At 37.9% G+C, this 22,078-nt stretch overlaps 1 protein-coding gene across 2 annotated transcripts in view; it reads right to left on the reverse strand.

Moving 5' to 3' along the window:
• Positions 1-22,078, reverse strand: part of LOC111143825 (SWI/SNF related, matrix associated, actin dependent regulator of chromatin subfamily c member 1) — a 172,230-nt gene that overhangs the window by 77,819 nt on the left and 72,333 nt on the right. For both annotated transcript variants that reach the window (XM_022497748.1, XM_022497749.1), the window contains exons 12-18: positions 19,600-19,659; positions 18,239-18,276; positions 14,081-14,202; positions 9,359-9,430; positions 7,092-7,205; positions 6,318-6,471; positions 5,728-5,841 (exon numbers count right to left, since the gene is read on the reverse strand). In XM_022497748.1, coding sequence (XP_022353456.1) covers positions 5,728-5,841; positions 6,318-6,471; positions 7,092-7,205; positions 9,359-9,430; positions 14,081-14,202; positions 18,239-18,276; positions 19,600-19,659 — 674 coding nt within the window. The remainder of the gene's footprint in view (positions 1-5,727; positions 5,842-6,317; positions 6,472-7,091; positions 7,206-9,358; positions 9,431-14,080; positions 14,203-18,238; positions 18,277-19,599; positions 19,660-22,078) is intronic.

The following is a 22,078-nucleotide window of genomic DNA, read 5'->3' on the forward strand; positions in this document are numbered from 1 at the left end:
TCAATGATTTCTTGCTGTCTATGAGGACTCACAGACCACTCAGACATATTACCTGTCATTTTGATATTTAAAGATAGCTTTTGAAGCTACAAAGGCTACAATATTTTAATGCATACCATGAATTGGCTATGAAATTATCCATAATACAAATATTTGGTATAACTTGAAGGAAGCACTTTTTCCAAAATTCAAAGACAAATTATACTACATATAAATTACTCTGAGGGATTCTTGATTCCAACTGCAACAAGTTCAGATTCTCAATTTTATCACCTCTTGATTAAAATAATTACCAAGTGATTCCTTAAATTTCAAATCACTCTTTCTATAAGAATCCCTTTAACTGCCAATTCACATGAACATGGGGAGAGAAGAAAGACAATTTTGTGTTACATAAAAATTAAGATTTATCAATTGATTCATACTTTGTGAGTTGGTAGGCCCTGCTCCATTCACAGACTGGCAGAGGACAGGATATGTGGTATACCTGACATTATTCTTCACCTATAAATGTTACCAATTCAAAATATACATTCTAACATATCCCTTCTCTGAAAACTCTATTTTGGGAGATTAGAATTTAACAAATCAAGAGAAAATGTCTATGGTCTGTGATTTCCTTGATTGTGATAATAAAGCTTCTCAAGTTATTTGATTCAACCTTTCTGTCTAACTGCACTAAATACTACGGGTAAAAATTAAATTACGACTTGCTAGATTTCCATGGTATTCAATACATATCATTCTGAAATTTTTACAAACAAAGGTACTAAAAATAACTAGTCCTTTAACTAGAGAATAAAGAGAACTGGAAGCATTGTAGAAGTCAAGTCTTACGCATGACGCTGAAAGGGAAAAAAATGCATAGAGCTGTCATTCCTAACACACTGTCCAGATTCCTTAAGGATTCTAATAACCAATGTTCATCTTTTAGTGAACCAACCTCAGAAGTGACCATCAATCAGATATGGAGCTCCAAGAGGACGAAAATTCATTAATACTTCGCCTAAATCCTAAAGAAGGCAAACCTGACTACAGGAAAGATCCATACAACCCCATGTGACGGCATTTACTGGGGACGTGCAGAGCGAGCCTTTCTCCACCTCCCAGCCACATGGTATAGTTTTTCCTCTTGATAAAAACTGGTTCTGGGAAGAGTGCATTATCTCAACAGGGCCCATGAGATGATTGTGGGGGTTTCTGCACAATTGTAGAAATTTTTTCTTTTGTACTTACTGGGGTAGAATGTATGTACAATAAAATACTCCCATCTATTCACATATACACCCATGCAACAATGTAACTACCACTCAAATCAACATCCAAGGGGTCTCTCCTTTAAACCTCAAGTTGAGAGCAACTCACAGACGTACACACTATTCCCAATTCTATAATCATAGGTTAGTTTTTCTTGGATATGAACTTTGTAAAACCATCAGTATGAGTTTGTGGGTCTGGCTTAATGTTATGTCAATGACATTCAACCACACTCTTTACATGGAGGAGATCAATTCTTCATTTCTGTGTTATTACATTGTTTTAATAAACCACAATTTATCCACTATATGCTTGATTAATCACTGTTTACAGTTTTTGGCTATCCTGGATAAGGCTGATAAGAACATTCATGCACATTTTTTTATATATCTATTCTTTAAAACTGATTTATCTTATTTATATAGCTAGGAGCTCAGTGACTGGGTGTGTTTCTATATATTTAGCTATAATATTGTTTCCTCTACTTTTATTTCCTGATAGAGTTTGTATAGGTTGGTATTATTTCTTCCTTAAATGTTTGGTACAGGGATGCCTGGGTGGCTCAGTCGGCTGGGCATCTTCCTTTGGCTCAGGTCATGATCCCAAGGTCCTGGGATTGAGTCCTGTGGCGGGTTCCCTGCTCAGCAGGGAGTCTGCTCCACCCTCTGCCTGCTACTCCCCCTGCTTGTGCTCTGACAAATAGATAAATTTTTACCAAAAATGTTTGGTACAAAAGCATCAATAGAATCATCTGGGCCTAGAGTTTTGTATTTAGGAAGGTGTTTCACAACATATAGATATAACAGACACAAGGCTATCCAAGTGCATTAGTTTCCTGTGGCTACTGTAATCAAATTATCACAAACCTGATGCCCTAGAATAATGAAAATTCATTCTCTCACAGCTCAGGAGGCTGGAAGTCCAAAATCAATACAACTGAGACAAAAGTCTTGATCTTAGCAGGGCCGTACTCTCTCTGGATGCTCTTGGAGAGAATTCATTCTATGCCTCTTCTGCTTTCTGGTGGCTGCTTTGAACTCCTTCGTTTGTAGCCACCTCATTTTAACTGGTGCCCTTTCCTCCTCTTTTTTTTTTTTCTTTTTTTTTTTTCAAGATTTATTTATTCATGAGACAATGACAGAAATAGGGAAGCAGAGGCAGAGGGAGAAGCAAGCTCCCCATGTAGCAGGGAGCCAGATGCAGAACTCATTCCCAGGACCCTGGGATCAAGACCTGAGCCAAACACAGACACCTAACCAATGGAGCCACCCAGATGCCCTGTCCTTTCCTCTTCTGTCTGCAAATCTCTCAGCATTCATCAAAGAACACATGTCATGGGGGCGCCTGGGTGGCTCAGTCAGTTAAGCCTCTGACTCTTGATTTCAGTTCAGGTTATGATGATCTTAGGGGGGTGGGAATGAGCCCCACATCAGGCTCCCCACTGGGCAAGAAACTTGCTTAAGATTCCCTCCCTCCAATAAATAAATAAAATCTAAAAAAAAAAATCCCTCCCCCCTTTTCTGATCTGTAATCTGTGTCTTCTCTTTTCTTCTTGATCACTCGGGTTAGAGGCTTGTCAAACTTATTCATCCTTTCAAATAACCATCTCCTTATTTCATTCGTTTTCTACGGTTTTTCTGGTTTTGGTTTCTAGATTAATTTTGTTGTGGTTAGCCAACGACATTTATATCACATGTATGAAATCATGAATCACATTTTATAGTATCACTCCTTTAAAACTGAGACCCATTCTATGGCTCAGAACTGAATATACTTTGGAGAATGTCCCCAAGAACTTTAAAAAAATGGTGTTTTCAGGCCTCCTGAGTGACTCAGTTGGTTAACCGTCTGCCTTCAGCTCAGGTCATGATCTCAGGGTCCTGGGCTCAAGCACCACATCGGGCTCTGCTCAGCAGCAAGTCTGCTTTTCCCTCTCCTTTTGCCCCTTCTTCCCCAACCCCAGCTCGTGCTCTCTCTCTCAAATAAATAAAATCTTAAAAAAAAAAAAGGAATTTGTTTTTACTGTTATTTTGCATAGAGCTTTCTACATACCAAATAGGTCATATTGGGTCACAGTCTTGGGTCTAAATCTTTTCTTACTTTCAACCTACTTGTTCTATCAATTACTGAGAATGGGTTAATGAAATTTCCAACTATAATTTTATGTCTGCCTATTGCTCCTTTCTATTCTATCAGTTTTTGCTTTACGTATTTTGAATTTTTTAAATTAACTTTACACATACTTAGGATAATTACATCCTTTTGATTAACACTTTTATCATTATGAAATGACCACGGTTTAATCCTGGTAAAATAACTTGTCCTAATGTCTACGTTTGCTAATATTAACATAATGACTCTCTTGTTCTTCTGATAGGTATTTGGAAGATAGGTCTTTTCTTATCCTTTTATTTTTATATTTCAAGTGGATTTTTTTGTAGGCAATATATGCTTGTACTTTTTTTTTATGCAATGTGACAGTTTCTGCTGCTTAATGGGAATATTACAACCACTTACACATAAGGTTACGGCTACCCCCATGGACATGTATACACCTACCATCTTGCCATATTCTACCCAGCATATCTATCCCCTGCCTTTCTCATTTTTTCCCTTTTATGGGGTAACTTTTTTTGGAGTCTTGCTGTTTTTATCTCCGTCATTAACTTATTAGTTATGGGTCTTTACATACTCTATGATTCACAATACTCATGTCTAACTTGCCACGGTGTACCTTCAAATACTACGTTACACATACTGTCTAGTAAAGAAACTATAATGCACTATACTTCCGTTTTCCCTTCCTATGCCTTGAGCCCTGTTTGCTCGTTAATATTCACATGTTGTAAACCTAAAGATACGCTCATATCATTCTTAGTCTGAAAAGTCCATTACCATTTTCTTAAACTACAAATGAGGAGAAAACCTCTTTTCACTGACACATGTGTTGACCTCTTCTGGCACTCATTCTTCTTCCACATAGATCCAGGCCTTTTCCAAAATGCTTTGCCAAAGTATTACATAGTTTAATGTGAATCAGCATTTTGATCACATTTCTATAAGATATCAGGATTTCAACTTCATATAATGGTCATTTTTCTGCCATTTTTGTCATTTCCACATGTTATGAACTCCCCAAAATAATCACTGCTTCAACAGTCTACATTCCTTTATATTTAACCACACATTCCTTCTTTTCCTGGGAATGCTTCCTTCCTAGTCACACGCATCCATCAGGGACCAGAGGTCCTCATCCTGAAAAACTCCCCTTGGTTTTCCTACACTGTGTGCTAGCGATGCCCTCACATACTTCTCGATGTCGTTGCTACCCTTTCCCTCCTAAAAGGTACTTTACTGCAAACACAACTGCAGAATTTTTAAATGAATATTATTTAAAACATTTCGGCTTCAGCATTTTAAAATGTTATTATGTTGTCCCCCTCTGGCTTCTGTCATTTCTGTTGACAAGTCAGACATCAGTTTCATGATTGTTCCTTTGAATTTAATGTGTCCTTCTCCAACCCTGCTGACCCCCTACAAAGCGGCTGTTTTTAAGACGTTAGTTTTTAAGATAAGTTTAAGTGTGATGGGCCTGAATGTGGTTTCCTATGTATCCAAACTGGATCTGTTCAGACTCATGAACTGATAACCTTTTTTAGTTTTTTAAGATTTTGTTTGTTTACTTATTTATTTATTTATTTGACAGAGAGAGAGAGAGAGAGAGAGAGAGAGAGAGAGAGATCGATCACAAGTAGGCAGAGAGAGGCAGGCAGAGAGAGATAGGGAGAAGCAGGTTCCCCACTGAGCAGAGAGCCTGATGTGGGGCTCGATCCCAGGACCCTGAGATCAATGACCTGAGCCGAAAGCAGAGGCTCAACCCACTGAGCCCCCCAGGTGCCCTGTGATATCTTTTTTTAATCAAAAATGTTTAGCCATTAAATCTTCAAATATCACTTTCGCTTCCTTCTTTCTCTTCCTACAGGTCTCTAATGATAAATATGAATTCTTTTTATAGTAGCTCATGTGTCCCTTGTGCTCTGTTCCCTTTGTCCCCCTCCCTCACCCTCATCCAATTTCTTTTTCTCTTGGTGCTTCAGTTTCAATATATCTACTTCCTGTCTGAGCTCACTAATACTGTCTTCTGTTGTGTTCAGCCTGTAGCTAAAACCATCAATGAGTTAATTTCAGGCATATTTTTCAATTATACAATATACATTTGATTCTTCCTATAGATTCCAAATATGTTGAAATTCTCCACTTTTCCTTGTTTTAACATATTAATCAGTTACTTTAAAATACCTATATTCTAACCATACAGAAAAAATGGTAAGATAAGTGATTGTTATTTTATAAAACGCCAGCAGGTTAAGTGGAATGCACACCTTCTTACAAAAAATGACACTTCTTAGAAGGACAAAGAAGAGGACATGCTGGATTGCAGCCCAGCTGTGCCTAGAAAAAAGTCCTTACCTTTGCTAAGGTTTTCTTGGAGTAAATGTCAGTACGAAGACCAAAGTTCTGCAAATCAATTGGTTTTTCCTTGTTCTTTTCAGGAAAATTTAACATCTGCTGAGCAGCAGGGACCTACGAGTCAGAAAAATGATAAATGGCTGTATTAACCTCCACAAAGTCAAGGGGATAGAAGTTTTTAAAGCACTGTTTAACAATGGCACGTAAGGAGATTTAAAAAAAAAAAAATACCAACACCTTCACCCTATACTTCCAACATTTCAACATAACTGTATAAGCAACATTTTTTACCTCTATTAAATCCCAGAGAAAACAGGTAACAAGTTTTCTTTAATATGCTCTCCCATTTCATGTGAATTATAATTTATACCTTCAACTCATGTTATTCTAACTTAAGGCTGTATAAAATATGGTTGACATACTAATCTTCTCAAGAGTATGTGTATGGATGTCCACTTTCCAAATGTTAGGAAGGGGAAAAAGTTTCATACAATCAGTGTATAGTGTAATGATGCCACCTAATATTAGTTTATTATTATAATAATTACTAATAGTGAATTATAATAATATTAGTGTAATAATTAAGTTACCTGAGGTGATCGAAGATGTAGAGGCACAAGCCCAGAGGGGGTATCAGCTAACACATTAAAATGAGGAGTAGGAGGAGGTCCCATAGCCATGGGTCGACTTTCTGGATCCACTTGGTAATTAACAAGCCCCCACTGCTCTAAAAAGGCATGAACCCTGGAAGAGTAAAGTTCTGAAAGTTAAAATCTAGAGAATGTACCCCATCTCCTTCATAACCATCATCACATTTCATTAAAAAATAAGAACAACAGAACAAGTAAATGTTCTCTGTAGGCTATGAACCATCACAAAGTTAACAGACAAGTCTGGTTTGTTATATGAGGGACAATTTCTAAACACTCAATGTTGACAGCAAAGCACCCCAAACCTAGTACAAAGCCCAGTTATTTCAATCACAGAAATAAGAGAAGAAATGTTCATGTAAGTCCACAGTGAAAGAACTCCTACACAGACCAAACTCAAGCAAGGAGATTCACATTTGATGTGTTTCTTTAGACAGATCTAGTGGACAGAGCTTATCCACTCTCCTGCTCAACTCACTCTCAATCCCTGGTCATTCTAGGATTTCATTATAAAATCAAAGATGTCAATTGTAAAATCTTAAAACGAGGAGAAAACGCCAAGGTATTAAATACATTCAACCCCTAAATAAAAGACATTTGATTAAGGTGTTTTATTAACAAAGAAAACATCAAGTGTAAGCACTCAAACATTAAACAGCAGGGCATCGGTAACCTCCTGAAGTGAAGCGTCTGAGAAAAAGTCAGGCGTTTTACCTCATCACAGCACACACGTCTCCAGTCAAGTTCCTCCGACAAGCAGTGCTGGTTAAATATTCTTGGGGGTTTAGGCGATATGTGTCAATCATAAAATTTCGATATGCCAAGTATCTAAAAAGCAGTGGCAAAATTCATAAGATGGACACACATCCTTTCAGAAATAATAACTCACAGAGCCAAAAATCATCACATTCCTCACAACCAAATCCAACAAAAAGTTAACATTCCAACCAACAGTATTGAGTACTTACAGTCATGAATGTAACCAAGGATAAGAACCCTTAAAATGCAAAACAACTATTTACTAATATTTAACAACAATAAGTAAAATGGAGTAAAATCTGATGAAGTTAATATGAAGTAACACAGGGGCACTTGGCTGGCTCAGTTGGTACAGCAAGCGACTCTTGATCTCAGGGACATGAGTTGGAGACCCACACTCGGCACAGAGTTTACACTAAAAGTAATAATAATAATAATAATAGTAGTAATAATGTGAACTAACATAAATACAAAAGTGGTCACAGGGGTATATGGATAAATCATCAGTTCCCTGAAGAATTTGCAAATGACACCTGGTTACTTAGGCTGTCTCCCTAACTACTGTGTATCCAACCATAATTCATTTAAACCTCACAACTTCTCCATAAGGTAGGGTGTACTGTCATTTCATTTATCAATGAGCAAACTTAAGCACAGATTAAAGAATGTGTCCTAGACCACAAGGCTGGTTAAGTGTGGAGCCAGAATTCAACACGGCGGGTGGGGGGAGTTGGCACTCTGGAATCTATGCTCTTAACACACAATGTGTCTTATTTCTAGATTCTTCCTACAGCCACATGTGAATCTGGTTCCAACAATGGCTATATATCCAGCTAAACGAGGACTAAAACCCATGAGGCCAAAACCAAAGCTAAGACAAAAACAGATTAAAAAAAGAAAAGAAAAACTGAAATTCTGAGTCACAGTAAATTTCACAACATACCCAAACATTTCTACAACAAAATATTTAAAACAAGAGTGTTGAGATGCTAGAGACCCAGCAAAAGTTCTTGCCACAAAAGCAAAACAAAAATCTGGCAGGTTAAGGGTAGCTACATCAGAGTAGAAAAGGTCTGCTCAAAAAAGGTCTTGTATAAGCACAGGTGGATAAACAAAGACCCAAAGGTAAATGTTTAAATTTAAGCGGACTAAACTGCTAAACTGTGCTTGTAAACAGAAGACTGTCAAGAACCGTAAGTATCTATACAAATGCTGGAATCAGTATGTTAGCTAGAAGAATATACCACGTTTAACTAGATGGAAAAACTAAAAGGGTTTCTTATGCCAACTCTCTGATTGTGGTTTTAAATGAAACCTTACAGCTTTGTCATGGAAAGGCAGGAATTATCTGACATCTAAACTTAAACTCTCAAACTATCATGGACAATCTATTACAAGAAAATACTTATTATTCAATTATCTGTATTCTAGCATGTGTTTTATGTGGAAAATTATCCTTCCCTAACAATTGAAACATGAGACATCTATTTGTGAAATCACATAAGCATAACAAACAATGAATTAATGCTATAAAGACAATATACAGAAAAGTATTTTACGATATGATAGGTGTGGATTTATTTTTAGGGGAAGGGCTTCCAGAAACATGTATTTAAGGGTCACAAGGCAAAGGGAAAAATACTTCCTAACAAGATTCTTCCATCCATGTTTTTGTATTTCCAATGTAAAAGCACAACAATGCTTATGTAATTAAGATCGATTTACAGGCAGCTGTGACATCATATTTGGCATTCTTTGAATTACTAGTCATTCATAAGGAAAATAAGATGTCACTTTCTCCTAGTTTACTGTCTCTCTTTCTCTCTACACACACACACATAATCTATTACACATAGGTACATACAAGGTGGAAACTGTTTGGGAGAAATCTGAACCCATTTTGTGAATGCCTGTTACCGAATTCAATTTTAGCTATAAGAGCTGACATGCATGCAGTTCAAGGTTGTAGGTTCAAGATGCAAAGGAAAGAAAAAAATCTAGAAAAATTTCCTTTACAACAAGGAATTCTGTGTGGCTGAGATATGAACACTGTTCTGGATGGAATAACACATTTGCAGACCTTTACACATTAGCAAAAATGAACTCAGAAGTATCCTTTTAAAAACCCCTGCCAACACATTCAAATGAACAATTTTTCTAGACACTGACCCCATTCTAAAGTAAGTAACAGTATCAAGATTACATCTTCACATTTCACTCACATTTCTGGTGTCTTGGATTTGTTTTTCCCATTGAAAAACTCAGGAAGAGCACGCCGTTCAATCACGTGAATACTGGGGAATAAAAAATAAAAAGTCCTCTTGGAAAAATGAAATCTTGAAATTTGAACTAAGTTTGTTTAATTTTCAAAGTAAAATTGATAATTCCAAAAACTAAACATTATTTTCAGAACTTAATTATCTTGGGGCACCTGGGTGGCTCAGTCATTAAGCATCTGCCTTCAGCTCAGGTCATGATCCCAGGGTCCTAGGATCGAGCCCCGCATCGGGCTCCCTGCTTCTCCCTCTCCCACTCCCCCTGTTTGTGTTTCCTCTCTCACTGTGTCTCCCTCTGTCAAATAAATAAATAAAAGTTAAAAAAAAAAAAAAAAGAACTTAATTGTCTTGTCCAAGTTCTATGTATTAACAGCAGAAAGCCTTCCCCTTCTCACCCTCAAAACTTAATTGTAGTTTTTCCATTCCCACACCCAAACTCAAAAACTTCCATCAACACATTGAAAGCTATGTATTGCATTATGTTCTTGATATAACACATCATAAGTAGATGATGAGCAACAAAATACAAAGAGTTCACTGGAAATGGCCAGACATCACAGCAGCTGGCATGGCAACAAAATGATGAAGTGAATGACCAGCCGAAAGATGATGGAATTTACCAATAAACAGTTTCTTGGGGATCTTAAGATCAATGAGCCCTTTTGTGCAGCCCTCCAAGAGTTTGGGCTGAACTGAATTTTTTTTTAAAGATTTTGGTAATCTACGGCCTTTAAAAAGATTATAGAACTGAGTTTTAATAGTGAGATAAAGGCACTGGTAATTTTATAAAGTGTTACAGGTGATAAGCACTACAGAGACCAGGTAAAAATCAGGTCTTATGCACGATACAAATGACCCAACTGTGTATTTAGTACAAAGGTTTTGACACTAATACTAATCAATGTTTTTATGATGATACTTTATAGTTCTCAGTGGCTTTCCAGATATGCAGTATGTACTGGTTATGCAGGGAAGAACAAGTCAATAATTGTGACTGTAACTACAGGCATTGTCTGGCTGGCTTAGTCAGTAGAGCCTATGACTCTTTTTTTTTTAAGATTTTACTTATTTATTTGAAAGAGAGAGACAGAGAGAAAACACGAGTAAGGGAAGCAAGAGAGGAAGAAGCAGGTTTCCCGCTGAGCAGGCAGCCCAATGCAGGGCTCGATCTCAAGACCCTGGGCTCATGAGCTGAGCCAAAGCCAGATGCTTAACCACTGAGCCACCCAGATGCCCCAAGCACGTGACTCTTGATCTCAGAGTTCTAAGTTCGATCACCCTTTTAAACACACAGTTTATTTACTTAAAAAAAAAAAAAAAAAAGCATTTATTCTTGCATCATTTGGGAACATTTAAATTGTCTGAACGGGATCTGTATTGCCAAATACTATAAATACAATGAATTAACTTGGAAAACTTCTAGGAAGATCATTTCTAAGATGAATTAGTACTATATAGTTATGTGTAACGACTTTCCAAGCTTTACTATAAAAACAGCTATAAGCAATTATATAGTTCAAGCATACCTCTTGCTGTGTTATTGTTAAAGGCTAGGAAGCCCACAAAAAACCACAATTTCTATATTCACCAAGAACAAAACACACATGAATGTTTAACCCTAAGCACTTTCTTTTTTGAATTGCTGGCAGCTGATTCCTGAGGTTCTGAGAATGAGTCAGGAAGGGGGTGCTCAGAATCAGAAAACCGAAGTTCTTCCAATTGTCCACTGCAACGGTTGACACAGTACTTGTCTTTATAAAATAGGGATGTGAGTTACACCTCCACGATCCGTAAGAGTAAGCTTTGTGACATGCAATGGTTATGATGCAAATGAGTGTTTCTGTAACCTATAAAAACCCTCCAAGTTACATACTATTATGACTGCCTTTTTTTAATTTTAGAGGAAAAGAACACTAGTTTCTCAATTGTGTCCTTTTAAACAATTCTGAATCCGAACATGTAATTACAATTGCCAACAGTAAAACTAAGACACTTCCAAATTTAAAAATCACATTGTCGGGGTGCCTGGGTGGCTCAGTGGGTTAAAGCCTCTGCCTTCGGCTCAGGTCATGATCTCAGGGTCCTGGGATCGAGCCCCGTGTCGGCCTCTCTGCTCAGCGGGGAGCCTGCTCCCCGCCCCCCGCCTACTTGTGATCTCTCTCTCTGTCAAATAAATAAATAAAATCTTTAAAAATAAATAAAAATAAAAATCACATCGTCAATGTAATGAAGATTGACCTTCAAAGAAGAGCTATATACTTATTCTGTCCTAGGTTCCATTTATTCAAAACATTTAGGAATGCCATTCAGAGCTGATCTTAAAGACATGCAGAGAAGTATCAATATTAGAGTCATATTTTGTGGTTTTTGGAAAAAAGTTAGGTATAGTTCCAAGTGAATCATCCATCCTAATCCTTTAAATTGGCTTCTAAGGATATATATATATATACATATATACACACACACATATATATACATATGTATATATATGTGTGTGTGTATATATATATATCTTTATGTCTAATGCATGTATATGTCTAAATATATGTATGTCTAAATGCATGTATAAAGACATATATATACAAAGACACACATAGATAAGATCACACTTATCCTTAAAGAATAATAATGTTTACCCCTAAATCAAATAATACATTATATGTTAATAAAAAAAAAAACTGGGGGCGCCTGGGTGGCTCAGTCGGTTAAGCGGCTGTCTTCGGCTCAGGTCGTGATCCCAGGTTCCTGGGATCAAGCCCCACATTGGGCTTCTTCCTCTCCCTGTCTGCCGCTCTGCCTACTTGTGCTCTCTCTCTGTCAAATAAATAAAATCTTAAAAAAAAAAAAAAAAAAGTGATAATGTGTAACAATCGAGAGCAAGCAGTAGATCCAGATAAGACCACAAGATTCCAAGTAAGGGCAATATCACTGGAGTTAAGTGTTCAACTTTCCAATGAAAGTACCTTAAAGGAGCTAACTATTTGGTGGGGCAGGTTCTTGTACATATATTTAAAAATAAAAAGCCTGGGCGCCTGGATGGCACAGTCGTTAACCATCTGCCTTCGGCTCAGGTCAAGATCCCTGGGTCCTGGGATTGAGCCCCGAATTTGGCTCCCCACTTGGTGGGAAGTCTGCTTCTTCCATTCCCCTGCTTGTGTTCCCTCTCTCACTGTGTCTGTCAAATAAATAAATAAAATATTTTTAAAATAAATAACAAAATAAATCTTGAAACACTGAAAAAAATTAAATTTAAAAATAATAAAGTAAAATAAAAATAAAAAGCCAAATAAAAATCAGCCTGATATGAAATAGTCACACTTTGAAAATAATCAACAAATAAGATATATAGGATTACAACAGTACTCCAGTGATGCCAAATGGTTGTGGTAAATGATAGGGAAGATGCTAAGGAAGGTGTTTTCTTGAACTTCTTTTTTGTAAAGATGTTTTACTCATCTATTTGAGAGAGAGAGAAAGAGAGACAGAGAAGGAGCAGGGGGAGGGGCAGAAGCAGATTCTCTGCTATGCAGGGAGTCCAATGTAGAACTTGATCCCAGGACTCCTGGGATCATGACCTAAGCCGAAGGCAGATGCTTAACCGACTGAATCACCCAGGTGCCCCATTCTTAAACTTTTTATATATGAAAAGCATCTTAATGTTAAAAATATTTCCTACTGGGGTGCTTGGCTGGCTCAGTCACTAAAGCTATTTGACTCTTCATCTCAGGGTTGTGAGTTCAAGCCCCACAATGGATGCAGAACTCACTTAAAAAAAAAAAAAAATCCTATTAAAATGAAGCCATAGGGGCACCTGGGTGGCTCAGTGGGTTAAAGCCTCTGCCTTTGGCTCAGGTCATGGTCCCGGGGTCCTGGGATCGAGCCCCGCATCAGGCTCTCTGCTCAGCGGGGAGCCTGCTTCCTCCTCTCTCTCTGCCTGCTTCTCTGCCTACTTGTGATCTCTGTCTGTCAAATAAATAATAAAATCTTAAAAAAAAAAAAAAAAATGAAGCCATTACTAGGTAGTAAGAGGAGGTCTTTATAAAATGTACTTCTTTAATGTGTGTTTTTTTCAGGGGCTCGAACTTACAACCTAAGATCAAGAGTCGCATGCTCCACCAACTTAGCTAGCCAGGTGCCCCTAATATTTTAAAATCATATAATGAATGTCTATATTTTAAAATTATTAAATAATAAATTATTTGTCCATCTGAATTGTAACTGATTCTAAATGAGTTAAGTCTAACCTGAAAGAATTTTACAATCCCTAAGTACAACACAACATCGTTTCCATCCCTAAACGACTCTAAAGAAAAGACTCCAAAGTGAAAATAAAATCACTTTCCATCTCCCTTCAGCCATATTTTTTTTTAAGATTTCATTTATTTATTTGACAGAGAGAGAAAGAGAGGGAGAGGACAGAGGGAGAGGGAGAAGATGACTCCCTTCAAGCAGAGAGCCCAACGTGGGACTTGATCCCAGGACCGAGATCCGAACCTGAGCAGAAGGCAGATACTTGACTGACTGAGCCACCCAGGCGCCCCCACCCTCCCCGCTTTTCTTAAGATTTCCCTTCATCCAATTTGACACTGATTATTGATACAAGGATTTGGGCAGGGAAGTTCTCCCATACCTAAGTACCATACTCACCCATGTACACGGCCCACTCACCAGTTATAATCAAACCACGACGCGTAGCTAGGAATAATAATGTGATTGGTCTGCTCCGTTACATTATCTTCTCCAGGGTCAAGTGAGCGACTCTGATCACCTTTGCTAGGATCTTCATCTTCCTACAGAAGAGAACCCAGAGTTTAGAGAAACAGAAAGCCACAGGACATAAATATTTTTCCAGCTATTTTCCAACTACTCATATTAGGGCACAAAATGAAGCTATCTAATCCAATTTCAAGTCTCAGAAAAACAAATTTCAATGAAAAGCAGCCTTTCACAGTTCTCAAAGTACCTTCATAAGATGTCCAGATGACACAGCAGACTCCTCCCTTTTACAGATGCGGTAATCAACTCGGAGAAGGCCCAAACCTTTTCCCACAGAAGCCTGCTTCTTACGTGTCCAGTTTTATCTAATCCTAGGGTCACAATTCTAAATTACTAGTTCTCAAGTTATTTATAAGAAGGTGACTCAAGGACACTAGTGAAGCACAATGGCACGCTTCCCCCTATCCCAAAGATTGATCAGTGAGTATCTGCTAGTGGCTATGTGCACCTTATCTCATTCATTCCTCACAATAACAGCAGGTATTATCACCTCTTTTACGGATGAGAAAATGATGCCCAGAACCAGTAAGTTGTAAAAAGGGTATAACTCCAGGAAACCCAGTCTGAGGGCCTACACTCTCAACCATTTTCACTACTGAAAGTCAGCTCTCATTTTTATCACATGTACAGAGGTTTTACAAATGATTCCACCCAAAAATCTGGCCTGGCTAATACAATAATTTAAAAATCATTGCTTTGGCTCAAAACCCAAGAACACTTCTTATGTAAAGAGTAGTAACAATTACTTTTAAATACTATCATGTAATACATAGTTTATATTCAAATGGTTCCAAGAAATCCCAGAAATGCCCTTTAGACATTTTTCTCCCCAAACCAGAACCTGTTCAAGGAATCCACATTATATGATACTCACATCTCTTTAGTTTCCTTTAATCCCTGCCCCCATTTGGGGGGGATGGGGGTACCCCACGACATTCAAATGTTTCAAAACTCCAGAACAAATGACTTATGCAATATCTAACAATCTCTATTTATATTACTTATCCTTCATAATTAACTTCTGATGAAACATTTTTATCAAGAATGCCACAGGAAGGGGCGCCTAGGTGGCTAAGTTGTTAAGCGCCTGCCTTCAGCTCAGGTCATGATCCTAGGGTCCTGGGATCAAGCCCTGAATCATGCTCCCTGCTCAGTGGGAGGCCTGCTTCTCCCCCTCCAACTCACCCTGCTTGTGTTCCCTCTCTCATTCTCCGTCAAATAAATAAATAAAATCTTTAAAAATAAAAACAAGAGAATACCACAGGCAGTAAGTTTTTTGACACTCAGATGTTTTCAATCTTCTACAGTTATACCATTATATCCATCGCTCTTTTATCTGTGGTGCTTTACTGTTTTTATTCTTATGAAATAATTAATAAATAATCGAAAATGTTCTGTGTTGAGTATTTATAGTGAGGATCTAGTATTACTGCCTAGAAACTTAAGACAATAATTTTCTTAAGATTAATGAATACAGAAAAAAAGTATGAAAGCCCCAAGGAAACTCTGGTTGTTACTTAAATGATTTTGAAACAATTTTGATGACAAAGGTAAGAAATGTTATTTCCCAAATCAGGGGAGCTAGTAAAAAATATGCTCATGGTTAATGAGGTTTTTTTTTATGATTTTTTATTTATTTATTTGACAGACAGAGATCACAAGTAGGCAGAGAGGCAGGCAGAGAGAGAAGGAGGAAGCAGGCTCCCTGCTGAGCAGAGAGCCCGATGCGGGGCTCAATCCCAGGACCCTGGGATCATGACCTGAGCCGAAGGCAGAGGCTTAACCCACTGAGCCACCCAGGCGCCCCGGTTAATGAGGTTTTTTTTTTTTTATTTAGAGAGAGGGAGAGAGAGTAAGCACAGGCAGACAGAATGGCAGGCAGAGGCAGAGGGAGAAGCAGGCTCCCTGATGAGCAAGGAGCCCGATGTGGGACTCGATCCCAGGACACTGGGATCATGACCTGAGCCGAAGGCAGCTGCCTAACCAACTGAGCCACCCAGGCGTCCCCGGTTAATGAGTTTTTAAGGAGTAAATATCACCAACTCAGTTAGAATATAAAAAATTTCCTTTACTCAAGGAAAACCAGGGAAAGACTGCCACTGGAATTAACAAAAGCCAGTAGTCTATGATTTAATTATCTGAGTGAGGGAACACACGCGGGATGACATTATGGGACCAGCTATTAACTGGTAACTATTTTCTTTTTTACTATTTTTTTAGTAACTCTTTTAAGATTTTATTTATTTGAGAGAGAGCAAGCGAGCATGAGAGGGGAAAAGGTCAGAGGGAGATGCAGACTCCCCATGGAGCTGGGAGCCTGATGCGGGACTCGATTCCCGGACTCAGGGATCATGACCTGAGCCGAAGGCAATCGCTTAACTAACTGAAGGCAGTTGCTTAACCAACTGAGGCACCCAGGCGCCCTTCTTTTTTCTTAAGATTTTATTTATTTATTTGACAGAGACTCCCCTAGAGTAACTATTTTCTAACCAGCTTTGGTTTTAGTTATACAACAGACCTGGCCTTGGTTTCAAGATACTCCTTGTCCCTGGCATAAAAAAAACCCTACAGGTCACAACTGTCTGGCTTATTTTAGTCTCTTCCACTGCCACACAACAGTATTTACACTAACTGATGACATCTTTTTACAAATATAACATCTGTTAATGGTTGCTAAGTAGCTCTTTAACTAAAGAAGTCTAATTTTATTTATTTGTTTTAAAGATTTTATTTATTTATTTGACAGAGAGAGAGAGAACACAAGCAGGCAGAGAGGCAGGCTGAGAGGGGGGAAGCAGGCTCCCCGCGGAGTGGAGAGCCCGACTGGGGACTCGATCCCAGGGCCCTAAGACCACGACCCAAGCCAAAGGCTGAGGCCCAACCCACTGAGCCACCCAGGCGCCCCAAGAAATCTAATTTTAAAGAAAAAAACCATAGGGATTCCTGGTTGGCTCTGTCAGTAGAGTGTGCAACTCTTGATCTTGGGGCTGTGAGTTCGGGTCCACACTGGGTACAGAGCTTACTTAAAAATAAAATCTTAAAAAAAAAAAAAAAAAAATCTTCCAGGCACTAGGGTGGCTCAGTCAGTTAAGAGTCTAACCCTTGGTTTCAGCTCAGGTCATGACCTCATGAGTCCTGAAATCAAACCCCACATTGGATCTGCGCTCACTGGGGAGTCTGCTAAGATTCTCTCCCTCTGCCCCTCCCCCTACTTGTACAACACTCTCTCTAAAGTAAACAAATCTTTAAAAACTAAAATAAAATCTTAAAAGAAAAGAATCGTAAGAATAATTTCATTAAAGAGCCTTATGGAGATGAGTTTCTCGAAAGTTTTCAGGAAAATCCTATCATAAACAGGTTCATTCCTTGAATGTATAAAAAAAACACAATAAGTGTCAATTTGGGGGATTTCTCTGATTCAATGAAAAAAGAACTACCCATTTTCAGCAAAGAGAGTTATTTCAAGGGGATTGTTATTTGAGGGATTAGGTATCAGTTACACTTAACTAATAACACAGTCAAATATGATAGTTTGAATGAACAGGCCATTTACTAAAAATCCTGCCTGAAATCCAACACTTTTCAACAACATCATTATTGTTAGTCTCTACCACAGGACTGATGGAACAGGAAGCTGCTGACTGTGAGGACTCAAAAAAGGTTATGAGTATCCTCAAGGGCTGGGGGCTGGAGATGCACCCAAAGAAATGGAAGTGAGAAAGTCAAGGCAATCAACGTAGTCCCTGCTTAACCTGTTCTGTCAGAGGACACTTGGAACACTGCAGTCAGCTCTGATTACTACCTTGCAACCAGTGGGTGACAGAACCAGAAATGATAGCATAAGAGGAACACTTCATGAGAAGATAGAAATTTCCTCTCAATAAAATTTTCAGAGTCAAGAAAGACAAATTTCAGGAGTGTGTTAAAAAAAGATCAGAAGGGCCCTCAAAACTGAACATTTCTAAGGACACTTCTAATCAGTGTTCCTACTGCTCCATGCAGAGGACCCTCAGATAGCTACTTCTCCACCAGGCCTAACTAAATCGTTACCTTTCCTCCTGCTGTGACTGTTTCTTCATCCTGTTCATCTGTAAAATCAAAATACATGATTTATTTAAAAATCAGGTCCGCTCTTTGGATTACTTGAAAACCAAGGTAATTTTAAAAACTTTAATTGTTCCATACAGAGAATAGGAAAGAAATAAAGCATTACTAGTAATGCTCTAGTAATTCAGTAAACTGAAATTGTACACAGAAGCACCAAAATGAGTAGAACTTCAAAGCATTAATAATTAAAAATTTCCAACAACAGGGAATTTGTAATTAATTACTGCTTGGGCTACTATCTTAGTCATTATCTTGTTAATAAAAGGTAAAGGACTTGATTAGGGCTCTTGCCTCCTGCGATGTGATGAAACAAAGTAATGACATTTTGGATCTCAGAGGAAACGAGTGAAGGAAATGACAAGTAAAAAAAAAGCTGTGAAAATCAGTCACTACAGACAAAGTCCTGGTAAGAGTGTTAATATATTCTGAGGACATAGGACTCTAGGACAGCACTCCTGTGCTGGCCCTGCAAAAGCATAGTAGTAAACCCAAGTATAATTTAAACATGGCAGCTGATTTCCATAGCAAAAAATACCAGTATGGATAATTGTCTATATATATGAAGGAAGGCTGCATTTGCATTATAATGGCAAAGTTAATCAACTGAGACAGAGACCACATTTACTACCTGGCCCTTTCCAGGGTAAGTCCACCAGCCTCTATTTTAGAGAATATACAAAGATCAGTAGTACATGAACAAGTAGTACTCAAACTTTCAACTGTATTTCAGAGTGCCTCTACTACAAAGGCAGACGCTTAACTGACTGAGTCACCCAGGCGCCCCTTCTTTGATCTTTTCAAGTGAAGAAAGAAACTGAGATCCATATATAACACTCAAGAACAAAGACGTTTACAACTACCTCTATTTTCTTAAACTGGAACAAGTGACTACCCTCCTCTTGTCTACCCAACAGCACATCCACGGATTATGCCTCACTTGTGAAAATGTACTCTGTGACTTGTAAATAGTTTGAGCAGATGATGTGATTCTCATCTTACACTATTTAGAAAGCTAGAAGAAATACTTTAGAAAATAAAGCATTTAAGAGACAGCACACTTTTGTTCTGAAAAGGCAAAATCAAATCAGTAAGAATGGAAAAAATGGATCACAGGAAATTAAATTTCCTGATATGGCAGCCAACGAAATGACAATGGTGCTGAGGGAGCCATGGTCAACATCTATACTGGACAAAAAGGTAGCAATTGGAAACGACATCTCTCAGGAAAGAAAGAATTATCAAAGAAACTGAATCTTCAAGAGAAAAAAAAACCACAAAAGTGTATAGACTACTTTGGTTTTTACCTAGATCTGCGACAGTTCCTCCTTTAACAGGTGTGTTTTCACTGTCTTTCTTTGGGTTCACTGGAAAGAAAAAAAAAAATCATGTTTTAGTGGGAAAGGTCCACTTTTTTAAAAGAAGAAAATAGAATAAAAGAGGACTGAAAACCACAGGAATCTCACAGCAAATCCGCAATCATCCAGTGTTCACCTTCATGAAAAACCCAAGCCCAACAGAGAAGGATTAACAATTACTTTAACAGACTGCATTCTGTAATTAATTTCCTAAGCACCGATATTTTTCCATGACAAAAAGTACACAACACAAAAATATATAGGTCAAAACCTGAAAAGAACCTTTCAATCCTTTCCCCAAAAGTATTTTTTATTACATTTTCTGTGCATTTATTGATTCCGATTTTTGTGCCATTCACTTAAATAAATTGAGGGAGAACTATTAATACCTTTTCTATATCTATGTAGACTTCAAAACATATTTGAGGGTTTTAAATCTTATAGATATGTTACCCATACTGCGCTCTTCCTTAGCACTCTATTTTTCTCATTCAATAGTGGGCCTGTATGACCTTTCCATGCTACGTATTTTTAGTTAATTTATATCTTTTATTTTTTTTAAGATTTTATTTATGTATTTGAGAGAGAATGAGGGGGGGAGGGTCAGAGGGAGAAGCAGACCCCCTGCTGAGCAGGGAGCCCGATGCAGGAATCCATCAGGGACTTAGGATCATGATCTGAGCTGAAGGCAGTTGCTCAGCCAAATGAGTGACCCAGGCGCCCAATCTCTTTCATTTTCAATAATCCACGGTGTCCAAAGGTGGGTCATAAGGTAACTAGTGCTATATTAATGGAAACTTATTTTATTTGCAATTTTTTACTGCAGTGTAATCCACATTCACTTACTTAAAATGAGAGGTCTGAAATTAAAATTTGCTACTCAATGTACACATTTTAAAACTGAACAAATACAACCAAATTGTGTTAAGTGCTTTTATCAATTTATACTACCACTGATAGCATTTGAGACAACGTACTTTCTCAAAACTTGCTTTCTAAGTTTTGAAAATCTAATGGATGAAAAATATTCCTTTAATAATTTATGTATCATTGGTTAAATAAGATTGAGCATCTTTTCACACATTTATTGGCCCCAAAATTTGATAAAACTACCAGTACAAAATAGTCTGCCCCTTACTCTATAGCGTGTAAGAATCTTTTTTTTTTTTTTTAAAGATTTTATTTATTTATTTGACAGAGATCACAAGTAGGCAGAGAGGCAGACAGAGAGAGAAGGGGATGCCAGCTCCCTGCCAAGCAGAGAGCCTGACATGGGGCTCAATCCCAGGACCCTGAGATCATGACCTGAGCCGAAGGCAGAGGCTCTAATTCACCAAGCCACACAGGCACCCCAGGGTGTAAGAATCTTTATACCAATTTACAGTTCTAATTCTCTGTTAAACGGCTAAGGAATATTTCCCCCAACGTTAACACTTGCTTAAAGTACATTAGTATTTGGAAGTTTACTTTTACATTTAATTTGACAATTTAATCAACCTGAAGCTTTAATTTTTATTTATGATACAAAGAACAGAACTAAATTTTTGCCAGAGTATTTGTAGAACAGTTTGGTCTTTTCACACAAATCAGTACTGTCAAATTCATAATAAATTAATAAACAAACATGGATCTACAGTTGAACCAAACTTTCTACTCCACTGATGAATTCAGCCATTCCTGTGTCCAAATTATATTAAATCCATTATTATAGCTTTTACTTTCAGTTAGTTATCTGTTAGAGGACTACAACCACCTTCGTAGCTCGTTTACTTAAAATAAATATCTGGGGAGGCACCTGGGTGGCTCAGTCGGAAAAGCATGCAACTCCTGATCTCAGGGTTGTGAGTTCGAGTCCCACACTGGGTATAGAGATTATTTAAATAAACTTTAAATAAATAAATAAATAAGTAAAAATATCTGGAGGCACTTGGCTGGCTCAGTCAGTAGAGCATATGATTCTTGATTGTGGGTTTTAAGTTCAAGCCCCACACTGGGTACAGAGATTACTTAATAAAATCTTTAAAAAGAGAGAGAGAGAGAGAGAGAGAGAGAGAGATGACTGTGTGGCTCAGTCAGCTAAGCATCTGACTCTTGTGATCAAGACACCCATCGGGCTCTGCACTTAGCACAGAGTCTGCTGAAGAGTCTTCTCTCTCCCTTATCCCTCTGCCCCCAACAACACTTGCACTTTCACCTTCTAAAACAAACAAATAAATCTTTAAAAAGAAAAAAAAAAAAAAAAAACCTGAATGATGTATATTATAATCCCTACAGCAACCACTAAGAAAAAAGAGGTAAAAATCAAATAGAGAATATGAAAATCTACATAACAGAACACAGAACAGTGGTTGCCAGGATATAGGAGGAAGGAGGTAATCTACACTAACCCCCAGTAAGTATGGGGTTTCTTTTCAGGGGGATGGAAATG

Source organism: Enhydra lutris, unplaced genomic scaffold (assembly GCF_002288905.1).
Source record: "Enhydra lutris kenyoni isolate GAN:26980312 unplaced genomic scaffold, ASM228890v2 scaffoldscaffold10, whole genome shotgun sequence".
Lineage (NCBI taxonomy): Eukaryota > Metazoa > Chordata > Mammalia > Carnivora > Mustelidae > Enhydra > Enhydra lutris.